Source organism: Mus musculus, chromosome 7 (assembly GCF_000001635.26).
Source record: "Mus musculus strain C57BL/6J chromosome 7, GRCm38.p6 C57BL/6J".
NCBI lineage: Eukaryota > Metazoa > Chordata > Mammalia > Rodentia > Muridae > Mus > Mus musculus.
Genome location: NC_000073.6, coordinates 75,658,140 through 75,678,921, shown reverse-complemented (window position 1 = coordinate 75,678,921; position 20,782 = coordinate 75,658,140). Strand labels below are relative to the sequence as shown.

Sequence of the window (20,782 nt, the reverse complement as noted above, 5' to 3'; positions counted from 1 at the left end):
TTTCATGGAAGAATATGGGATTGTACAATGACTTGACTGTGACTAGAAATTTTAGATTCTATTGTAGAGGATATAAAGTGTCTGCAACAGTCTTATTACAAAACTATGGGGAAAATAATACTTGAACCACAGAGAAGATTAAAAAATGGTGTAAGACTATGAAAAAGTCTGAAAAAATGGCAAGCCAGTGAAGTAGAGTCTGATTCTGAGCCCTGTGAAGGCAGGGATTACTGTCTTGTTTATATCTGTTTCTCCAGAACCTAGAACACTGCCAAACATTAAAAAAAAAAAAAAAAGCAGCTTAATCTGTGCTGGCTGATTAAAAGAATAAATGAAGGTCTGGAAACTGGCTCCGTAGGACCTATTTTTTCAAAGGACCCGGCTTTGATTCCCAGCATTGATGTGGTGCTTCACCATACAGCTGCAGTTATAGATATCCCAGTTCTAGAGAATATGATGCTCTCTTATGGTATCCTTGGGCTATACAGCCATAATATAATGAGGAAAAGAAGCCTCCCCAATAATCATATTATTTATAACAACTTTTAAATCAACTATTAGTAGCTGAATATGATAACTCCTGTCTACAATGTCTGCACTTCAAGGACTCAGCGAGGGCAAAGCATGTTAAGTTCATGGCCAGCTTGTACTCCATCTATCCATCCATTCAGACCTTATTCCAAAAATCAGTCAAGAACAAAAGCAAACAAAACCCCTACACAATAAGCAGTACCCTGTTTTACTGGCTGAGAGCATCTCTTAGGCAGGTAAAGTGGCCCTGGGGCAAGTACACCTTGCAGTACTTGGTCTATAAAACTAAACAGACAGATCACAAGCCAACTTAAGGTCTAATGATGGGATCACTTGCAAATATCCCTAAACTGTATGACACATAGAAAGGTACCAACAATTTGCGTGTGTGTCATGAGTCTTGTGATCTCTTGAGAATTACACATTGATAACTAATACATTATCAAATTTCTGTATTACAAACATATGGCTTTGATTCTCAAGGGACACCGAAGCACATTGATGTGTTAAAGACTGCAAGATTTCATATTTACTTAATTAAAAATTAACAGACTTCTTTCTTCCAGATTCAAGAACTTCACTGATTAATCTGGTAAGAATAAGCATTATCCTTTACTAATATTCATTATGTGGCAGAAATAGCTACACTATCAAAAATATATTGAAAAGAAGTATTCTGAAGATGAGAAAATTAAATCTTACACTGCTTAAGTAGCTGCCCATCATCTACACTGAGGTTATGGAGTTGGAGTCAGAATGCACATCTGCCTGGTTTCATTTGGGTTACCTTTCTTCTACCATAGTGTCTCCTAATTTTTTTTTTTTTAAACCAGTAAGTAACAATGCTAAATCAGATACTTCTGAAAAGAGAACAAACAGCGAGTTATGGAATGCACAGGTCCCTGTCTTACCTCCGCTGGTTCATTTCTGCATCACTGGCTGCGTTCTTCCCAGGTCCCCAGCTGTGCCTCCGGAAAGGAGAAAGAGAACGCATGGAGCTCCTCAGAAAAGAGCAGTTGGCAGGCACTTCAGTGATGCTGTCCATCTCCTCCTCTTCCATTTCACCAGAGCCAGCAGGCTCACTCTCACTCTCTCGACTCTCAGGTGCCTCGACTCCAGGGCTGAAAAAGCCATTGGCACTTTGATGATTTCTGGATCTGTTTAACTTTGAAGTCTGAGGAAGGGACACGTCACTGCCATGAGAAGAATGTCGATCCAGGGAAGCTGTGTCATCTGTGGAAGAACTGGATCCTGTTGTATCACAAAGTAACTGCTCTTCTTCAGGCTGTAACAGAGAGAGAGAGAGAGAGCACACAGGGTTGAAACCAACAAGCCAAGCAGATATTCTGTCCTATAAGACCCAGCCAATGCCTCATAGTTGATTGGATACAAGCAAGAGTAATAATCCACTTCAAGCTGATTTAAAAAAAAAAATCTATGACCACAATTAGATTCTAAGTCCTCTGGTTCTTAACCTGTGGGTTGTGACCCCCTTGGCAAATGTCTATCCCCCCAAATATTTATATTACAATTCTTAGCAAAATTATAGTTATGGAGTAGCAATGAAAATAATGTTATGGTTGGGGGCCACCACAACATAAGGAACTGTACTGAAGGGTCCCAGCATCAGGAAGGATGAGAACATAAGGAACTGTCCTGAAGGGTCCCAGCATCAGGAAGGATGAGGACATAAGGAACTGTACTGAAGGGTCCCAGCATCAGGAAGGATGAGAACATAAGGAACTGTCCTGAAGGGTCCCAGCATCAGGAAGGATGAGAACATAAGGAACTGTACTGAAGGGTCCCAGCATCAGGAAGGATGAGGACATAAGGAACTGTCCTGAAGGGTCCCAGCATCAGGAAGGATGAGGACATAAGGAACTGTCCTGAAGGGTCCCAGCATCAGGAAGGATGAGGACATAAGGAACTGTACTGAAGGGTCCCAGCATCAGGAAGGATGAGGACATAAGGAACTGTCCTGAAGGGTCCCAGCATCAGGAAGGATGAGAACATAAGGAACTGTCCTGAAGGGTCCCAGCATCAGGAAGGATGAGGACATAAGGAACTGTACTGAAGGGTCCCAGCATCAGGAAGGATGAGAACATAAGGAACTGTCCTGAAGGGTCCCAGCATCAGGAAGGATGAGGACATAAGGAACTGTCCTGAAGGGTCCCAGCATCAGGAAGGATGAGGACATAAGGAACTGTACTGAAGGGTCCCAGCATTAGGAAGGATGAGAACATAAGGAACTGTCCTGAAGGGTCCCAGCATCAGGAAGGATGAGGACATAAGGAACTGTCCTGAAGGGTCCCAGCATCAGGAAGGATGAGGACCACTGCAACAGAGGAAGATCTAGATCTCTGTCATTTTACTAAACGCAAGGCACACTAATTTTTGTTTTTTTTTTTAAGATTTATTTATTTATTATATGTAAGTACACTGTAGCTGTCTTCAGACACACCAGAAGAGGGAGTCAGATCTTGTTACGGATGGTTGTGAGCCACCATGTGGTTGCTGGGATTTGAACTCTGGACCTTCGTAGAGCAGTCGGGGGCTCTTACCCACTGAGCCATCTCACCAGCCCCTAATTTTTGTTTTTAATGGGGGAAAAACAATTCTTAGTTTAGTTCTTTCAATCCACCATCAACTGAAATGAAGAAAACCATTAAGTCTCTAGGGTTTCTGCTTTATGAACCTCCAAGCTCTTAGACTAGGCTTCCAAAAGGTTTAACTGAAACAAGCCAGCCTACAGAGCTGCGTTAAGGTAGAGAATTTACCACTCCAAAGACAAGTATGACTGTCCTTTCCTTGTGAAAACTGCCTAATAGTTTCCATGCCACCAGAAGTCTGCCACATAACATAAAGAACACTCTGCTTCCGAGTTTACTGAGAATGCGTTGTGTTCCAAAGTCAAATTATATAAAATAATGCAGAGAATATCATTTTTAATAAGGTGACAATGCTCCTTCCCTGGCTAACCTCTAGTACCTAATTATGTAAATCTTGTCTTAGTAGCTTGGCATCTTAACTTCCTGAGAAACACTAAATGCCACGATATGAGGAGTGAAAGAAAGACTAGCTCCATTTCATATTACATTCTGGCTTCACATTAGACAAGAAACAGGGAAATAGGTAAAGGCATGCAGAATTTTTTTTCCCTTTCCACAATACATTCCTTAGTACATCTTAATACATCTGGTGATATTAAGGAGAATCTTTAAAACAGGCTCTCACTATATATCCCTGGTTGTCCTGGAACTCACCATAGATCAGACTGGCCTTAAACTCACAAAGTTTAAACTCAGGAGAGTGCCTCTACCTCCTGAGTACTGGGATTAAAGGTGGCACTGAGTCCAAACTCTGGTGCAGTGCTTTAATATGACTAATCAAAGGAGAAGTAACTTGTTCTTTAAATTGTTCTTTAACCTCCAGAAATATACCCCCCCCCCCCATGCAAGTACACAATAATTGAATATATAAAATGTAATGAAAAGGTGAAGACATATATCTTTTTTTTTTAAGAGAAAGGTCAAAACTCACAAGAACTAATGAGTTCTTTTAACTTTGAAATGGAAAACAGCTCTGAACTTGGAGTCTTTTTAAAAAGGCCTACAACACTTCTAGCCCAAAGCATACTACCACCTACTATAAAAGGCACCTTTCTACCTTTTGGGCTTCAGCTTACCTTCACTCTGAAAAATTCAATTTCCTAGACTGCTTTGTAAATACAGTGTGAGATGAATGGAGAGAAAAAACACTGATAGATCAGAAAACGTAAGTCCCAGATTATTGAAGAGCCCTGCTGTGCTACAGTTAACAGCAGAAACCAGACTTGAATCCATGCTACTTTGATTCAAACAGTACTACTGTGTTATTTCAGTTGCCTTTTAAAAAACCTAATGAGAGCAAGATCTTGATGTTAGTAACGAAGAGTCCCTTTACTGGTTTAAGAGGCAAAATAAAACTACATCATTATGCAAATTCTAGCGTGCTAGACGTATTATTTTAAAATAAAATTATTGGTGGAACATAATGGTACACACCCTCTAGCCTGTGGAGGGTAAAGCAGGGTGATCAGGAATTTCAGGATAGCCTGGGTTAAAACACTAGGGAGGAGCAACAGTTCTGAGTTAAATTCTATTTATTACATTCTTTTTAAGACAGCAGTTCCTAGTATGGAAATGACTCCTGTTCAGAATAACAGGTACTTTTTAAATTTGGTACCTAATCTAAAAAGGATATTTCTTAAAGAAATAAAACAGTTCCACACACCAACTTACTCTTTGTGTGTGTTGCATGCACATCTGGGAACTGGATTTTGGGCCTTACAAGCGCCAGGCCTGCACTCTACCCATGAACTATATTCCCAGACTCAAATCTAAAGCTCTTAAAACAAGTCAAAAGTCAAACTTTTAACACAAGTATGTATATATGTATGCATCCATCTATCTATCTATCTATCTATCTATCTATCTATCTATCTATCTATCTATCTATCTATCTACCTACCTACCTACCTACCTACCTACCTACCTACCTATCTATCTATCACAGGTAGCAATATTAAAACAAAATGAGAACACCTTGTGGCCTGTTAATATATATACCCTCATCTCTCTAAACATTTTTTTATTTATGTATATGTGTGTCTTACCTGCATGTATGTGTGTATACAACATGCATGCCTGGTGCCCATGGGAGCCAGAAAAGGGCAACAAATACCTTGGGACTGGAGTTAAAGATGGTTGTGAGCAAACATGCGGGTGCTAGGAACTGAACCCAGGTCTTCTGGAAGAGCAGTTAATGTTCCTAACCATAGAGCCATCTTACTCCCACACACATTTTTTAAAAAGGCAAAAACTTGACTAGAATATATCCTTAACACAGACTCTTTCCGCAGAGATCGATGTGATGACATTTCCTGAAGTTTACTTATTCTAACTTTGCTCTCACCGAGACATGACCTCTAACATTTTAGAGGTGAGAAAACAGGTTAACTCAAGACTAATTTTGCGGGGCTGGCGAGATGGCTCAGCGGTTAAGAGCACTCTTCTGAAGGTCATGAGTTCAAATCCCAGCAACCACATGGTGGCTCACAGCCATCTGTAATGGGATCCTATGCTCTCTTCTGGTGTGTCTGAAGACAGCTACAGTGTACTTACATATAACAATAAATAAATCTTAAAAAAAAGAAAAGACTAGTTTTGCTAGTCAGCTGGCAGAGCTAGGTGTTCCCACCTCCCTTTTAAAGCTCTTTAGATGACTCTAAAGAGAGCTAGGATTGAATCCTCCGAAATAAATAAAGCTGTTATTAAAGTTAGAAATATAATACTGGGCTGAAAAGCACCTGAAAAAATGTTCAGCATCCTTAATCATCAGGGAAATGCAAATCAAAGCAACCCTGAGATTCCACCTCACACCAGCCAGAATGGCTAAGATCAAAAATTCGGGTGACAGCAGATGCTGGCGAGGATGTGGAGAAAGAGGAATACTCCTTCATTGTTGGTGGGATTGCAAGCTTGTAAAACCACTCTGGAAATCAGTCTGGTGGTTCCTCAGAAAATTGGACATAGTACTACCGGAGGATCTCACAATACCTCTCCTGGGCATATATCCAGATGATGTTCCAACCGGTAAGAAGGACACATGCCCAACTATGTTCATAGCAGCCTTATTTGTAATAGCCAGAAGCTGGAAACAACCCAGATGCCCCTCAACAGAGGAATGGATACAGAAAATGTGGTACATTTACACAATGGAGTACTACTCAGCTATTAAAAAGAATGAATTTATGAAATTCCTAGGCAAATGGATGGACCTGGAGGGCATCATCCTGAGTGAGGTAACCCAATCACAAAGGAACTCACATGATATGTACTCACTGATAAGTGGATATTAGCCCAGAAACTTAGAATACCCAAGATATAAGATACAATTTGCAAAACACATGAAACTCAAGAAGAACGAAGACGAAAGTATGGACACTTTGCCCCTTCATAGAATTGGGAACAAAACACCTATGGAAGGAGTTACAGAGACAAAGTATGGAGCTGTGACGAAAGGATGGACCATCTAGAGACTGCCATATCCGGGGATCCATCCCATAATCAGCTTCCAAATGCTGACACCATTGCATACACTAGCAAGATTTTGCTGAAAGGACCCAGATATAGCTGTCTCTTGTGAGACTATGCTAGGGCCTAGCAAACACAGAAGTGGATGCTCACAGTCAGCTATTGGATGGATCACAGGGTCCCTAATGGAGGAGCTAGAGAAAGTACCCAAGGAGCTGAAGGGATCTGCAATCCTATAGGTGGAACAACAATATGATACCAGTACCCCCCCCCCCCTCGGAGCTCGTGTCTCTAGCTGTATATGTAGCAGAAGATAGCCTAGTCGGCCATCAGTGGAAAGAGAGGCCCATTGGTCGTGCAAACTTTATATGCCTCAGTACAGGGGAATGCCAGGGCCAAGAAGTGGGAGTGGGTGGGTAGGGGAGTGGGGGGGAGGGGAGGGTATGGGGGACTTTTGGGGTAGAATTGGAAATGTAAATGAAGAAAATACCTAATTAAAATAAAATTAAAAATGTATTGGTTTAATAAAAATATTGAATGCCAAAAGAAAAAAAGAAATATAATACTGAGAGATGTCTTAATCTTGAAAATAAAAGCCCCAAATTACAAATCTTTAAAGCAAAACATGAAGACAGGGAGCAGAGAAGCAACTGGGAAGGACACACAAAGCAGTAAGCTGAGTAAGAATCTATTAAATTATACTTCATCAAATTAGAAATCTTAGCTAACCAAGACATTTTTACATAAATGAATAGGCAAATGGTATAAGAGAAGGTGTTTGCAAATCATGGATCTAATAAAGGAACAGTATCCAGGATATATATCATCCACTCCTCGGTAGCAACAAATAACCCAATTATTTTAATGGGCAAAGATATGAACAGATGCTCTATACAGGAAGACACACGAGTTGCCAATGGACAAGTGAAAATCTGTTTAATATCACTAGTTGTCAGGAAATACAAATCAAAACCATAATGAGATAATACTGCATGGATACCAGAAACAGTAACAGTGGAAACAACTGTTTGTTACTAAGGATGTAGAATAACTGAGATTCTCATACATCACTAGTGAGAATACGAGAGAGAGAGAGAGAGAGAGAGAGAGAGAGAGAGAGAGAGAGAGAGAGAGAGAGACACACGGCCAGTCTGTGAGACAGCTTGTCTCTTGGATGACTACAAATTCCAAACCTCACTCCCAGGGCTGTAAAGGAGAAACACTATTCTTCAGATTTATATGCCATCTATGTGACATTATATATGCCATTTATATGAGAATCTCAATCAGAGAAAAATCTTTGATGGGGAATATTTTTTGTTCCTTCTGATGGGTTGGTCATTGAGAAGGGATGCCTTGTAAAGAGACTTTCCATGGTTATACTTATATAGCCTATGTGTTCATGCAGCTCCAGGTTACAAAGGTAGTGGGTGTGTTTATCAAAAACGACCAAGCTAGGTGGTGGTGGTGCGCGTGGTTAATTTGAGCACTCGGAAGGTAGAAGAAGGCAGATTTTGAGGTCAGCCTTGTCTACAGAACAAGTTCCAGAACAGTCTGGTCTACCCAGAAAAACCCTGCCTTAAAAAGCCGACTGACTAACCAACCAACCAACCAACCATCAACCAAAGCCAGACAGTGGCAGTGCATGCCTTTAATTCCAGCACTTCTAGCAACTAGAGGCGGAGGAAGCAGGTGAATCTCTGTGAGTTCTAAGACAGACTTGTCTACAGAGCAGATTCTAGTATAGGCTACACAAAATGGCTCTGTCTTGAAAAACCAGAAACAAATGAATTTTTAGGGTTTATATACACAAGTTATACATATATTTATATATAGTGTGTCTCCCTCAAATTCATCAACCTTAGAAGAATACTGATTCTAAGAATTTACACCTGTGTACGGAAATATCTGTAATTTGTTTTGAAATCTATCATCAAGTTTAGGAAGATGGGGTAAAGAGAACACACTTATGTAGTAAGTAAACATAATAAAAATGATGGCGGCTGGAAGATAAATGGATGGGTGCTCTGTGCAAAATTCAACAGTCCTTTTTTTTTTCCTGTACTTTTATAACAGTATTTAGGGGGAAATACCTGTTTAGTTCTCTTAGAAAGTTATACTATCTATATCTGTATCTATAGAAAGATAAACACTATATTGCTAAACACAACAAAGACAAAACTACCACAAATTTTATACAGTTACTATAGCTAAAGGAATCATGTTTAATACTGCCAATAAATAGCCTTTCATTTATTCAGCTAGTATTTATTATTTATATTATACATAAGACATACTACTGCCTTGAAAAACAACTAATATTTTAAACACTCACGACATGCCCCAAGTCATGTTATGTTTTTATGTATTCTACCTAAGAATCTTAAGTCCTGAATCAGTTATTATTTTATGATTACATACTTTCTTTCTCAGATAGTTCCAAAAAGAATTGCAGGATTTCATCTCAGTTTAAAAACAAAGTATAAATTTATGCTGCTGATCTAAAAATGACCCTAGGAACAGGCAAATATTTGTAAGAATAAACATAAAGCCCTCAACACTCACCAAAGAGTCACATTTCCCAGGAGGCTCGTGTTGTTACTGAGACCTCGGAAGGGCTAAAGATAAATCCATGGCTACAGGAAGTGAGCTAACGCACCACTCACAGTTCACAGGAAAGCATGTGGCAATGGCTCGCCTAAAGATTCCCTCCAAACCCCAGAAGACTGAAAGAGAAGAACTTAAGGCCCTGGGAAGACACCAAGTAACTGACGCTGCACAGCACACACTGTAAGAATGACTTTAGGAAAGCAGAATCGAGGGTCTGTCTACCAGCTGGTTTTTAGAGCCATGCTGAAGAAACTGAAAGTAAAGCAACAAGATAGGGAAGAGATGTTAAGAGTCAGGCCTCGATGCAAATCTTAGTTTTTCTCAGTCACTCAGTTATTTTACACAAAATTGTTTACCAGTTGTCTTAGGGTTTCTATTGCTTTGATAGAATATCATGACCGAAAGGAACTTGGGGAGAAAAGACTTTATTTTACTCTATATCTGTATGACAGTCCAACACTGAGAGAAGTCAAGGTGGGAACTCAAAACAGGGCAGGGACCCAGAGACAGGAGCAGATACAGAGGCCATGGAAGAGGCCTACAGGCTCTGCTCAACACGGCTTGCTCAGACTGCCTTCTTACACCAAGGATTGCCAGCCCAGGAGTGGCCCCACCTACAGTGAGCTGGGCCCTACCCCATCAATCACCAATCAAGAAAATGAAGAATTGTCTTAGCCACTCTGGAACCCTTCTATCCCATCCCTCCCCCCCCCTTTCCTCTAAGAGGGCGCTCCCCCACTCCCACCCTGGAAAAATATGGAACACTTCACAAATCCTTCTGCAGGGGCCATGCTAATCTTCTCTATTCAAATGACTCTAGTCTGGATCAAGTTGACATAAAAGTAGCCAGCACACCAATCAAAACCTCTGTTACTTGTATGGTATGAGGGACAAAAAAAAAAAAAAAATCTGGTTGCTGGACTTATGAAATGAGATAAACATATATAGAAATATTCAGGTGAATGAGTGACTTGTCAATATTATTAAGTAGGCTTTAATTTTATCAACACTAGGAAACTCAGTTATTCCAAGGACTCTTGGTCATCCCCACCCCCACCCTGACCTGGTCCCAGGCCATCTGGACATTCCCACGCACTCATGAGGAGGTGAAAGTTCATTCACCCTGCCTGGCTTTTCTCTAAAGCACTGAAGAGTTTACAATGTAGGTGGAAGTTTGTCTGAGTTACAGGCTTCAGCTTTAAAAACAGTTGTTGTCTATTCTCCCTGGGAAAAAATGTGCAGTATCTAGCAAAGGTCCTTTTTATAAATTTTCTTCTGCACAGAGAGGGTGTAATACCAGTAACAAACTGTTCACATGCTATATATCTAAGAGATAGGCAAGCAAGTATTTCCTGAAGGAAAATTATTCAACTTAAAAAACAGAAGTTAAGCTGGAGAGACGGCTCAGCAGTTAGTTAAGAATGTCTGTTGCTCTTCCTAAGAACCTAAGTCCATTTCTCAGAATGAATGTTGGTAGCTTATACAATATGTAATGCCAGCTCTAAGGGACTCAACGCCTGCTTCTGCCTCCATGCGCACCCCCAGACACATACTTAAACATAAAAATAAATCTAAAAAATCTTTTTACTATTAGTTAGACAAGCACACATAATTGCTTGATAATTTTAAAACTATTTATTATGCAGCTCCAGGCATTATGAGCTAACTTTAGGGCTAGAATCTTTAACCTGACTTCTCCATGAGCAGTGAGGCCCATATCCCTCCTAAAAGTGTAATTTAAAAAATGCATTTGTGATGGGTTTAGGAACAGAAGGAAGGGAAAGAGCGAGGAAGGCAGGCAGGTAAAACAAAAAAAACATTGGTTTTTCTCTTCCTATATAGCTTTAAAGGCAAATCTTCCCTTCTTCAATCCTGTGAGACTTGGCTGAATTTCTACATCCAGCTCACAGTCCTTCTACCCTAGCCTCCTGAGTGCTGGGTCACAGGCATGTGACACCGTGCATAGCCAGCAAGTGACAAGACAGAAATCCCAAGGTTTCGCCATAATCTTTCCAAGGTCCTTCAGAAGACTGCCAAAGGAAGAGGGCAGAGAGCGTTAGAAAGGGGCAAATGGAAGATGGGCGCTGAGGGACAAAGCAAGAATTCTTGAATATTATGATAATATTTCTATACCATATCAGTTAAGACACGGGAGTAACACACTCACTGGTTTGGATAGCTGAATCACCCACTAACAAAGCTGCTCTCAGCATGGCTTCAAAGTTATGAAACAAGCAAGGCACTTCTTCATAGCTGCTACCACAGCTTTGCCCCTTTGGTCCTTACTATTAGGAAAAGCACTTGTGGCATGTAACTGAGTACAGTATGACCTGCCCTCCGTGCTGTGGGGAAGGCATCTGCTGAAAACAGAAACAAACCCAAGCTCCCAACCTCCATCTTCCCTAGCTCTTCACTAGAGAAAAAGGTCAAGTTCTCTACCATAGACCTAGAAAGTCCCAATTAAGCAGTCTGGAAGAAAGATGACGTCATCAGGCTTAGCTGTAAGTTTCAGGCATCCACACATTAATCAGAATGACTCTATGGTTAGTTTATGTATATGACATCATATGGTCTGAGCTGTGGTCCTTTCCTAACCACTGAAGGGTGTTCACTGTCATCTGACTTAGCTCATTCTAAAGGAACTCCCACGCCTTTTGACTTTAATGCAAGCTTAAACTCATGTAACCAGCTATGATTTTTCAGAAAATAAATCTAATAAATGTGGCCAATGCCCTTTTTTAAGCCCTGGCAATACTGACTTCCCGTCTTTAAACGGAACACTTGTGTGCCTCTGTGAGTGATCTAGCTAGGTTGTCTGTTGCAGCTTAGAAAGAGAACAGAGGAACAAAGCAAAAAAGTAGGTAAGGCAAAATAAGGCCCCTGAAGTCACTCTGAAGTCAGAATACATGGCCTACCTGGATCACAACTCACTAGCTAGAGTCATATATGACATCGAGCCCAAGGGGAAAAAAAAGTCACAGTAAAAGAGGGGTAAAGTGAGGCCAGATCAAACTAGGAGAGTTGCTGGTCAAAGACGAGGAGAAGGTTCATCCAGTACCTTTGGGAAGATGATGCTGTCCATTTCATCACTGGGTGAGTGAAAGAGGTCAGACTCACTCCCTGACACTCTCTGGAGCATGCCTTCTTTTGAGGCACACTCCGTGCCCAGTCCAACATCTATGAAGCTTCTGCATTCTGAAAAAGAACATTTATTTAACCAATAGCTATTTTTTTTTAAAATTTACTTTCTGTTTCATACCAATATTCAGTCATTTTTTTATTGTTCACCTACCTCTTTGCTTTTCCAGCCTTTCTTCCATTTTAGATATTTACAAAGTTAAATGGTCTAATGAGGAGCTTTTAGGTATATTAACTGATATAGTTATTTTTTCTGTTAGGCATTTGGCTAGGTCCTAGGAAGATCCTTAGTGTGTGCTTGCAGAATGGGTTATTCACAGTCTTGTGGTATAAATGAATATATTAAGAGATAATTTCATTGCAGAATTATATAAGGAATACCATAACAAGTGAGGCAGAACCTTTGAGCTAATCTTAAATCTGTTAGCCACAATTACGAATTTAGTGGATAATTTCAGAAGGTTTATTCAATGGAAATAGTATGGCTTCTTCAAAGGACCTTAAACGATAAGTATTCTAGCCATCCCCTACCCTCCATTCTATACAGTGCACAAAAACTACAGTCGGTGGGGTTGTGATATTTCTATTTTTGCCCCTTTACTACTTGGAAAACTCCAAAAATCTTAATATTGTAATTGAGGGTATCTGGGGGTGCTGGCTAAAAGAAAAGGCTGTCACAGCAGCGATGCTGAGCTGCTACAGGGCCAGATGGTAACCTAAAGACTCTGCCTAAACTCCAGCCTAGAAAAGAAACCCACACCATACATTCTCTTAAAAGTATCCATAGATTCAGCTCTGCTAGAAGCACCACACCCCCAAACTAAAGCCAAGCTAGCACAAGGCTATAAAAGTTTGGGATAAGAAGAGGGCTAGTGTGTGACATTAAACTGGCTGTTTGGAGGAAAGACAAAATATGGAGGGGAAAAAGGAGTACAAGAAGAGAGCAACCATAAACCATTACAACCCTGCCATGACCTTCACGGGATGTAGGGATCCCTAAAGACAAACTTAATGTACACTCATGTCACATATGCTGAGATATTTTCAAAAGAAACAGAATCCTTACTGTCTTCCTACACACACTTCTTAATGAATGAAGTGCAATATAGTAAAGTTTAAACTAAACCAGAGTGAAGGACACTGATTTTAGAATGTTTATATTCATTCATCTTGCTTAAAAGAAAAATTCCAGGTAATTAACCCTGTAGGTCTTCACTCCTATACCATTAAAATGGAACGATCAGTAAAACTCTAAAGAGTCACACTGACAGTTAACAGCACTACAAATGTAATAACTGGACATCTGGCATGTAGCATAATACAAGTATGTGATACATATGCCTAAATAAAGTTCAGGCTTCATTAATCCTTAATATATAGCCAAACTATTTGTTCTGAGAGTTACAGTGTAAAGGGGTGTTTTAACAATTTGCACAATGATGACCTGACAAAGACTACAACAGAAATCCAGTTCCTTAAAGGAATAAATTGAGCCATTATTTCTTCTGTATTATGAATGCTCAAATTTCAAGCCTTCACTCAAAATTACATGGCAGAAGTTTTGGGGTGGCTACTTACACTTTCAGAAAAGTCCCTGATAGCTAAAGGAACCAAATTGCGGGTGTGAGTACACTTTTACTTCCAGCACTTTTGAATCTATAGGCCCCAAATATAATCATAGCATAATATTCTTAAACAGCACTCTCAAGAAGTGTGAAAAATACTGAAGAAAACACATTCAACATTTGTTTCCAATACTTCCTTTTTAATACAGTCAGAGTTGAGAACTGTAAACAGAGTTGTCGTTGGTAATGCAGACTGGAGAACTCAAAAATGTAAAGTATTATTGCTCATTTAGCAGTACAGAAGCCAGCACGGCAGTGAGCTCAGAGACACCCACTCACCTCGATGTCTGTGTAACACCCTCTGTGAGGCAGCCTAGTAACACTTTACACATAGAAGACAGTGGAACCCAGACACTGGGAAATGTATCTTATGTTAGAATTGGCTGAACATGGGGTGAAGTTAGGACTCCTAAATAGTGTTATTGTCAGGCAAGATCTTAACTCTATTTGTTATTACTAATATATCATGGACATGTAACAAAAGACTTCTGACAATTCTGTCAATGAGGGATAACAGGCGCCTTAAAGACTCTAGTAGATGTCCATGTTGCATCCCAACCCTGACCCACTAAGGCCAAGACCAAGGCATCATGCATTTTCCAAGCTCTCTTGCCAGACGGTTCCAGTATATATACAGCTGTAAATGAGATTTCTTGGAACGGAGCTTTATCTGCACAGACTGCAGTGACATGGGGAAGTTGGAATGTTGTAGGCCCCGTGATTGATGGCCTTGTCTGAGTTAGCTTTAGCCCCTGGAATAACCATTCCTTGTCCCCCTCTATGTTGGAACTAGTATTGTTTGACTAACAGATATAACTCTTTTGGAATCTATACATAGCAGACCACTACCTTCCACCAATCTCAAAGCTAAAAACATCATCAGATGGCATCTGGGACTCACAGCAGAGCACCACCCTTCTTGTAGTAGCTGCCTCTCTGATGTTTCCATCAATGTATGCAAAAGGCGTCTTGATTTATAACTTTCCGTGTTTTATTGCTGTAAAAACTTTATGAAACTGCTTCTGTATTGGAACATGGAATGTGGGATATCCTGAATCCATGTTCCTGAGCTATGGATACTCAAGTTTGGCTCTCAAATAAACTACCTCTTATTCCACTTAAGGGAAGAGCTACAGTTTCTCTTTGTTTTTGCATCAATACAGCCAAAATTAAGAACCACAGGTTTGGTCCTAGCAGTGTGTATTTATACTATTATACCACTGGATTCCCTTACAAATGATTAACAACTTATAGCCTCATAATTAATAAAATTAATATTAATTCCTAAAATAAAATTATGGAAAACTCTTGTGCCTTCATCTCAACTGTGAAGCCATATGCTTATAAAACGAAACCACAAACATGTCTTCTTCTAGTTTGCTGTTTAGTATACTTAAGAATGGCAGGTCACAACATCAAATTATTTCTTGTAGAGCAGGACTATGAACACACATACCTGAGCTCTGTTTGGAAGCTAAGAGAGATGCTGCTTCAGGGCAGGGCTCTATGGCACACCAGCTTTCTCGGTTGATCTGGAAGACACAAATAATTTGTTTCAGACAATAAGGAAACTTCATAGCTCAAGAAAAATTTATGTATTGTTCCCTTTGACTGTTATCATTTTAATGCAAAGTAGGTAAAGTTATGCCAGGAAAGAAAACAAAACTCTACTTTAATAAAAATAAGGCAGTCTACACTCAGCTGAAATCTCTGAAAAGACTGTCAGTAAAAATGGCATGCAAAATCAATGGGAAAATATCAACAAAAGGCAAGCCATAGTTCAGACCAAGGGTGAAATAAAGAAATTAACAAATAAAAAGAAAAGAAAATACTAAAACACTTATTTGGTGTTGTAACTTGCAATTTTGAAAAGTACATAAAATTTGAGAATTTTAAAAATATAAAATGATTCTTATTTAAGAATAACTATACATCAGGTGCCATGTTCAGAATCCAGTGTAGGTCTGTGCAAAGGCCATCTGCACACCGTGCTCTCCTTGACTTATGCATTCCACAGTGATTTAGAGTGTCACCTAAGTTCTGTGCTTCTGGGAATGAATCAAACATTCTCCTGCAGAACTTATGCTAAGTTACCAGAGACAGACAACAGGCAAGTGAGAGATTAACGTACCAGCTGGTAAATAAATGCAGTAAAGAAAAAATAAAGAAATCTTTAAGAATTAAAAAAAAAAAAAGAATTCAGTATTTGAGGGGTGAGAAGAACACAACATCTGCCCCAACACCGGAAGTTACTGCGACCAGGGGGACCCAGGCACCCAGGAACTCTGCCCAACCAGTGGCATGGGCATGGGTTCCTTCCTGTCTGGGCAGGTGCCCTGAGCAGACCTTGGGTTCGAACTCTGCAGCCAGTCCCACAACACCCAGAAGAAGCTCTACTCCCAGGCACTATAACATGCCCAAGATCATAGGATCAGACATTCTCTGAGCAGACTTTGGGCGCGAACTCAGTAGCCAGTATTATAACACCCAGAATAGGCACCACTCCCAGGTGCTCTAACATGCCCAGGATCCCAGGATCCTAGGATCCCCGGTCACACCAGGATCTCAAGGTCCCAGAGGCAGCTTGACAATCCCAGGAGCTCTGACACATCCAGGATGATCTTAGGATCACAGGATTCCAGAATCACAGGATCACAGAGACAGCTGGACTCTGAGGAGTTCTGACAGAAACAGGAGCACAGGAAGGACAGGCTCCAGTCAGATATAGCAAGGGCAGGCAACACTAGAGATAACCAGATGGCGGGAGGCAAGCATAAGAACATAACCAACAGAAACCAAGGTTACTTGGCATCATCAGAACCCAATTCTCCCATCATAGCAAGCCCTGGATACACCACACCGGAAAAGCAAGATTTGGATCTAAAATCACTTCTCATGATGAAGAAAGAGGGCTTTAAGAAGGACATAAATAAAAAAATTTTTAAAAAGGACATAAATAATTCCCTTAAAGAAATACAGGAGAACACAGGTAAACAGCTAGAATCCCTTAAAGATGAAACACAAAATTCCCTTAAAGAATTATAGGAAAACAAAATCAAACAGGTGAAGGAAATGAACAAAACCTTCCAAGATCTAAAAATGGAAATAGAAACAATAAAGAAATCACAAAGGGAGCTAACCTTGGAGTTAGAAAACCTAGGAAAGAGATCAGGGATCATAGATGCAAGCATCACCAACAGAATAAAAGAGATAGAAGACAGAATCTCAGGTGCAGAAGATACCATAGAGAACATCGGCACAACAATCAAAGAAAATGGAAAATGCAAAAAGATCCTAACTCAAAATATCCAGGAAATCCAGGACACAATAAGAAGACCAAACGTACGGATGATCAGTATAGAAGAGAGTGAAGATTCCCAACTTAAAGGGACAGTAAATATCTTCAACAAAATTACAGAAGACTTTCCTAACCTAAAGAAAGAAATGCGCATGAACATACAAGAAGCCTACAGAACTCCAAATAGACTGGAACAGAAAAGAAATTCCTCCTGTTACATAATAATCAAAACACCAAATGCACAAAACAAAGAAAGAATATTAAAAGCAGTAAGGGAAAAGGTCAAGTAACATATAAAGGCAGGCCTTTCAGAATTACACCACACTTCTCACCAGAGACTATGAAAGCTAGGAGATCCTGGGTAGATGCCATACAGACCCTAAGAGAACACAAATGCCAGCCAAGGCTACTATACCCAACAGAACTCTCAATTACCTTAGATGGAGAAAACAAGATATTCCATGATAAAACCAAATTTACACAGTATCTTCCCACGAATCCAGACCTACAAAAGATAATAGATGGAAAACACAAACACAAGGAGGGAAACTACACCCTAGAAAAAGCAAGAAAGTAATCTTTCAACAAACCCAAAGGAAGATAGACACACAACCATAATTCTACCTCTAACAGAAAAAAATAAGAGGAAATAACAATCACTTTTCCTTAATATCTCTTAACATCAATGGACTCAATTCCCCCCAAAGACATAGACTAACAGACTGGATATGTAATCAGGACCCAGCATTTTGCTGCATACAGGAAACCCACCTCAGTGACAAAGGCAGATACTACCTCAGAGTAAAAGTTAAGAAAACAGTTTTCCAAGCAAATGGTCTGAAGAAACAAGCTGGAGTAGCCATTCTAATATCGAATAAAATCAACTTTCAACCAAAAGTTATTAAAAAAATGTTATCAAACCATAAATTGGCCAAGGAAGAAATAAAGACATTAAAGGCTTTTTAGAATTTAATGATAATGAAAATGAAGACACATCATACCAAAACTTATGGGACACAATGAAAGTAGTGCTAAGAGGAAAACTCATAGCTCTGAGTGCCTCTAAAAAGAAAATGAAGAGAGCCTACACTAGCAGCTTGACAGCACATCTGAAAGCTCTAGAACAAAAAGAAGCAAATATACCCAAGAGGAATAGCCAGCAGGAAATAATCAAACTCAGGGCTGAAATCAACCAAATAGAAACAAAAAAGAACTATAAAAAGAATCAACAACACCAGGAGCTTGTTCTTTTGAGAAAATCAACAAGATAGATAAACCCTTAGCCAGACTAACCAGAGTGCATAAAGACTGTATCCAAATTAATAAAATTAGAAATGAAAAGGGAGACATAACAACAAAATATATCTTTAAATAATTATTCTGATTGTTGAATATTAACAGTTGAAAATATTAAAATCATGTTCTACAAATATCATGGAAATATCATTGATAATTTTTACTATGCTTGTTAAGTGTTTTCTTAATGTTTAACTTCAAAGAGGTTTTGCTATTTTGAAAATTTTAAAATATGCTTACTGATAATTTCTCTCTTAGAAACACTGATAATCTTTTCTACTTAAACTGATTGATTGATAATGTACACAGATATATAGCGCGTTTTAAATACTCTCTCACTATGTCACATGGTATCATATAAAGGCTTCTGAATATATTTCTTAACGATTCATTTTTAATATTTTATGCTCTTTTACTATGCTTAGCTCCCAAAGAATACTTTGTATGTTTTGAAACAATTTAGTATTCAACATTAGATATAGGATCCTCAGTTAGTGATAGTATTAAATATTTATTGATGATATTTTTAGGGTATGAAAGGATATGAATATAAAAGTTGAACAAATTTTTTATGAATTATTTGATTCTCAAAATACTCAATATTATTAAATATATTTGATGTATAAAATGCATCTAAATAATAAAAAATTTAAGAATGTAAAAAAAAAGAATTTATCACTCATTTTCTCATCAAACATTCATAATAGCTCCAAGAAGTTTATATCGCTCTATTAACAGAAGAAGGCAGGCTCCGAAGGGCAAAACACAGCAGGAACAGTACTGGGAGTGAGTGTGCAAGATTTGAGAAAGCAAATCCATCCTGCTTAACTGCCTTATCCTTACAACTTCTTAGCTTAATTGTTTAAGTAGTATGTGCTTTTAATTAACATCAAATATTCAACTCTGTTCTCACGGACAGAACAAGTACATGCAAGGATCTAGAAAACTTCAGAGACACCCAAAGATCCTACCTAACTGACACACAGAACATGCGGCAGGCATAGTACTTTTTCCTTTCCTTTCCTTTCCTTTCCTTTCCTTTCCTTTCCTTTCCTTTCCTTTCCTTTCCTTTCCTTTTTCCCTTTCCCTTTCCCTTCCTTTCCCTCTCTCTCTCCCTCCCTCCCCCTTCTCTCCCTTTCTTTCTTAAAGATTTATTTATTTATTATTATATGCAAGTACACTGTAGCTATCTTCATACACCCCAGAAGAGGATGTCAGATCTCATTATGGATGGTCATGAGTCACCATGTGGTTGCTGGAATTTGAACTCAGGACCTTCAGAAGAGCAGTCAGTGCTCTTAACCACTGAGCCGTCTCTCCAGTCCAGCAGGGTACTTTCTTAACACTTAAGATGTTCACATGTGGGCTGGTGAGATGGCTCAGCAGGTAAGAGTACTGACTGCTCTTCCAAAGGTCTTGAGTTCAAATCCCAGCAACAACATGGTGGCTCACAACCACTTGTAATGAGATCTGATGCCCTCTTCTGGAGTGTCTGAGGACAGCTACAGTGTACTTATCTATAATAATAAATAAATCTTAAAAAAAAAAGAAAAAGAGAAAGATGTTCATATGCTATATACAAGACAACTCTAAAGAAAGTAAAACTTCTGCATATTTAACAGGATTAAAATCACAAAGAGTTTGCTTCTTTAACCACAACACTGCTAAACCAGAAACCTAAATCAAAAGACTGGAACCCCACATAAATTTTAAAAAAGAAAAGAGAAAACGTTTTTTACAAATAAAATACTACTAAGCAACCCATCCCTCATCTAAGAAACGTTAAAAGAAAATATGTTGAACTGAATACAAATTATAACTTCCAAATAAAAATTTGTGGGATATCAGTAACTGCAGTACTTAGAACAAAAAATGTAACATTTAAAAATGCGTCACGAAAAAGGTTCCAGGAGAAAGGTAAACACTAACCCAGACACAAACCCTTGGCCTGATAATGGTATTCTGCCTACAGGGTATGCTAATGTATGGCAGCATAGTTTGTGGGAGTAAGTGCTCAACAGCATGTGATGTGAATGAAGGGCTACTCCATGAGAGAGAACCAATACCTGACACTGCTTGGGCAACCAAGAACCTGAGACTAGACAGTCAAGGGACCTAGGGTAAAACCAAAAGTAACAGCTGGATGGTGGTGGTCCACACCTTTAATCCCAGTACTTGGGAGGCAGAGCAGGCAGATGCATCTCTGTGAG

At 39.3% G+C, this 20,782-nt stretch overlaps 1 protein-coding gene across 18 annotated transcripts in view; it reads right to left on the bottom strand.

The window, feature by feature from the left end:
- Akap13 (A kinase (PRKA) anchor protein 13) overlaps window positions 1-20,782 on the bottom strand; it is a 299,084-nt gene that overhangs the window by 75,688 nt on the left and 202,614 nt on the right. For all 18 annotated transcript variants that reach the window (XM_006541256.3, XM_006541250.4, XM_006541252.4 and 15 more), the window contains 3 exons: window positions 15,435-15,510; window positions 12,274-12,410; window positions 1,443-1,816 (listed from right to left, as the gene is read on the bottom strand). In XM_006541256.3, the coding sequence (XP_006541319.1) occupies window positions 1,443-1,816; window positions 12,274-12,410; window positions 15,435-15,510 (587 nt within the window). The remainder of the gene's footprint in view (window positions 1-1,442; window positions 1,817-12,273; window positions 12,411-15,434; window positions 15,511-20,782) is intronic.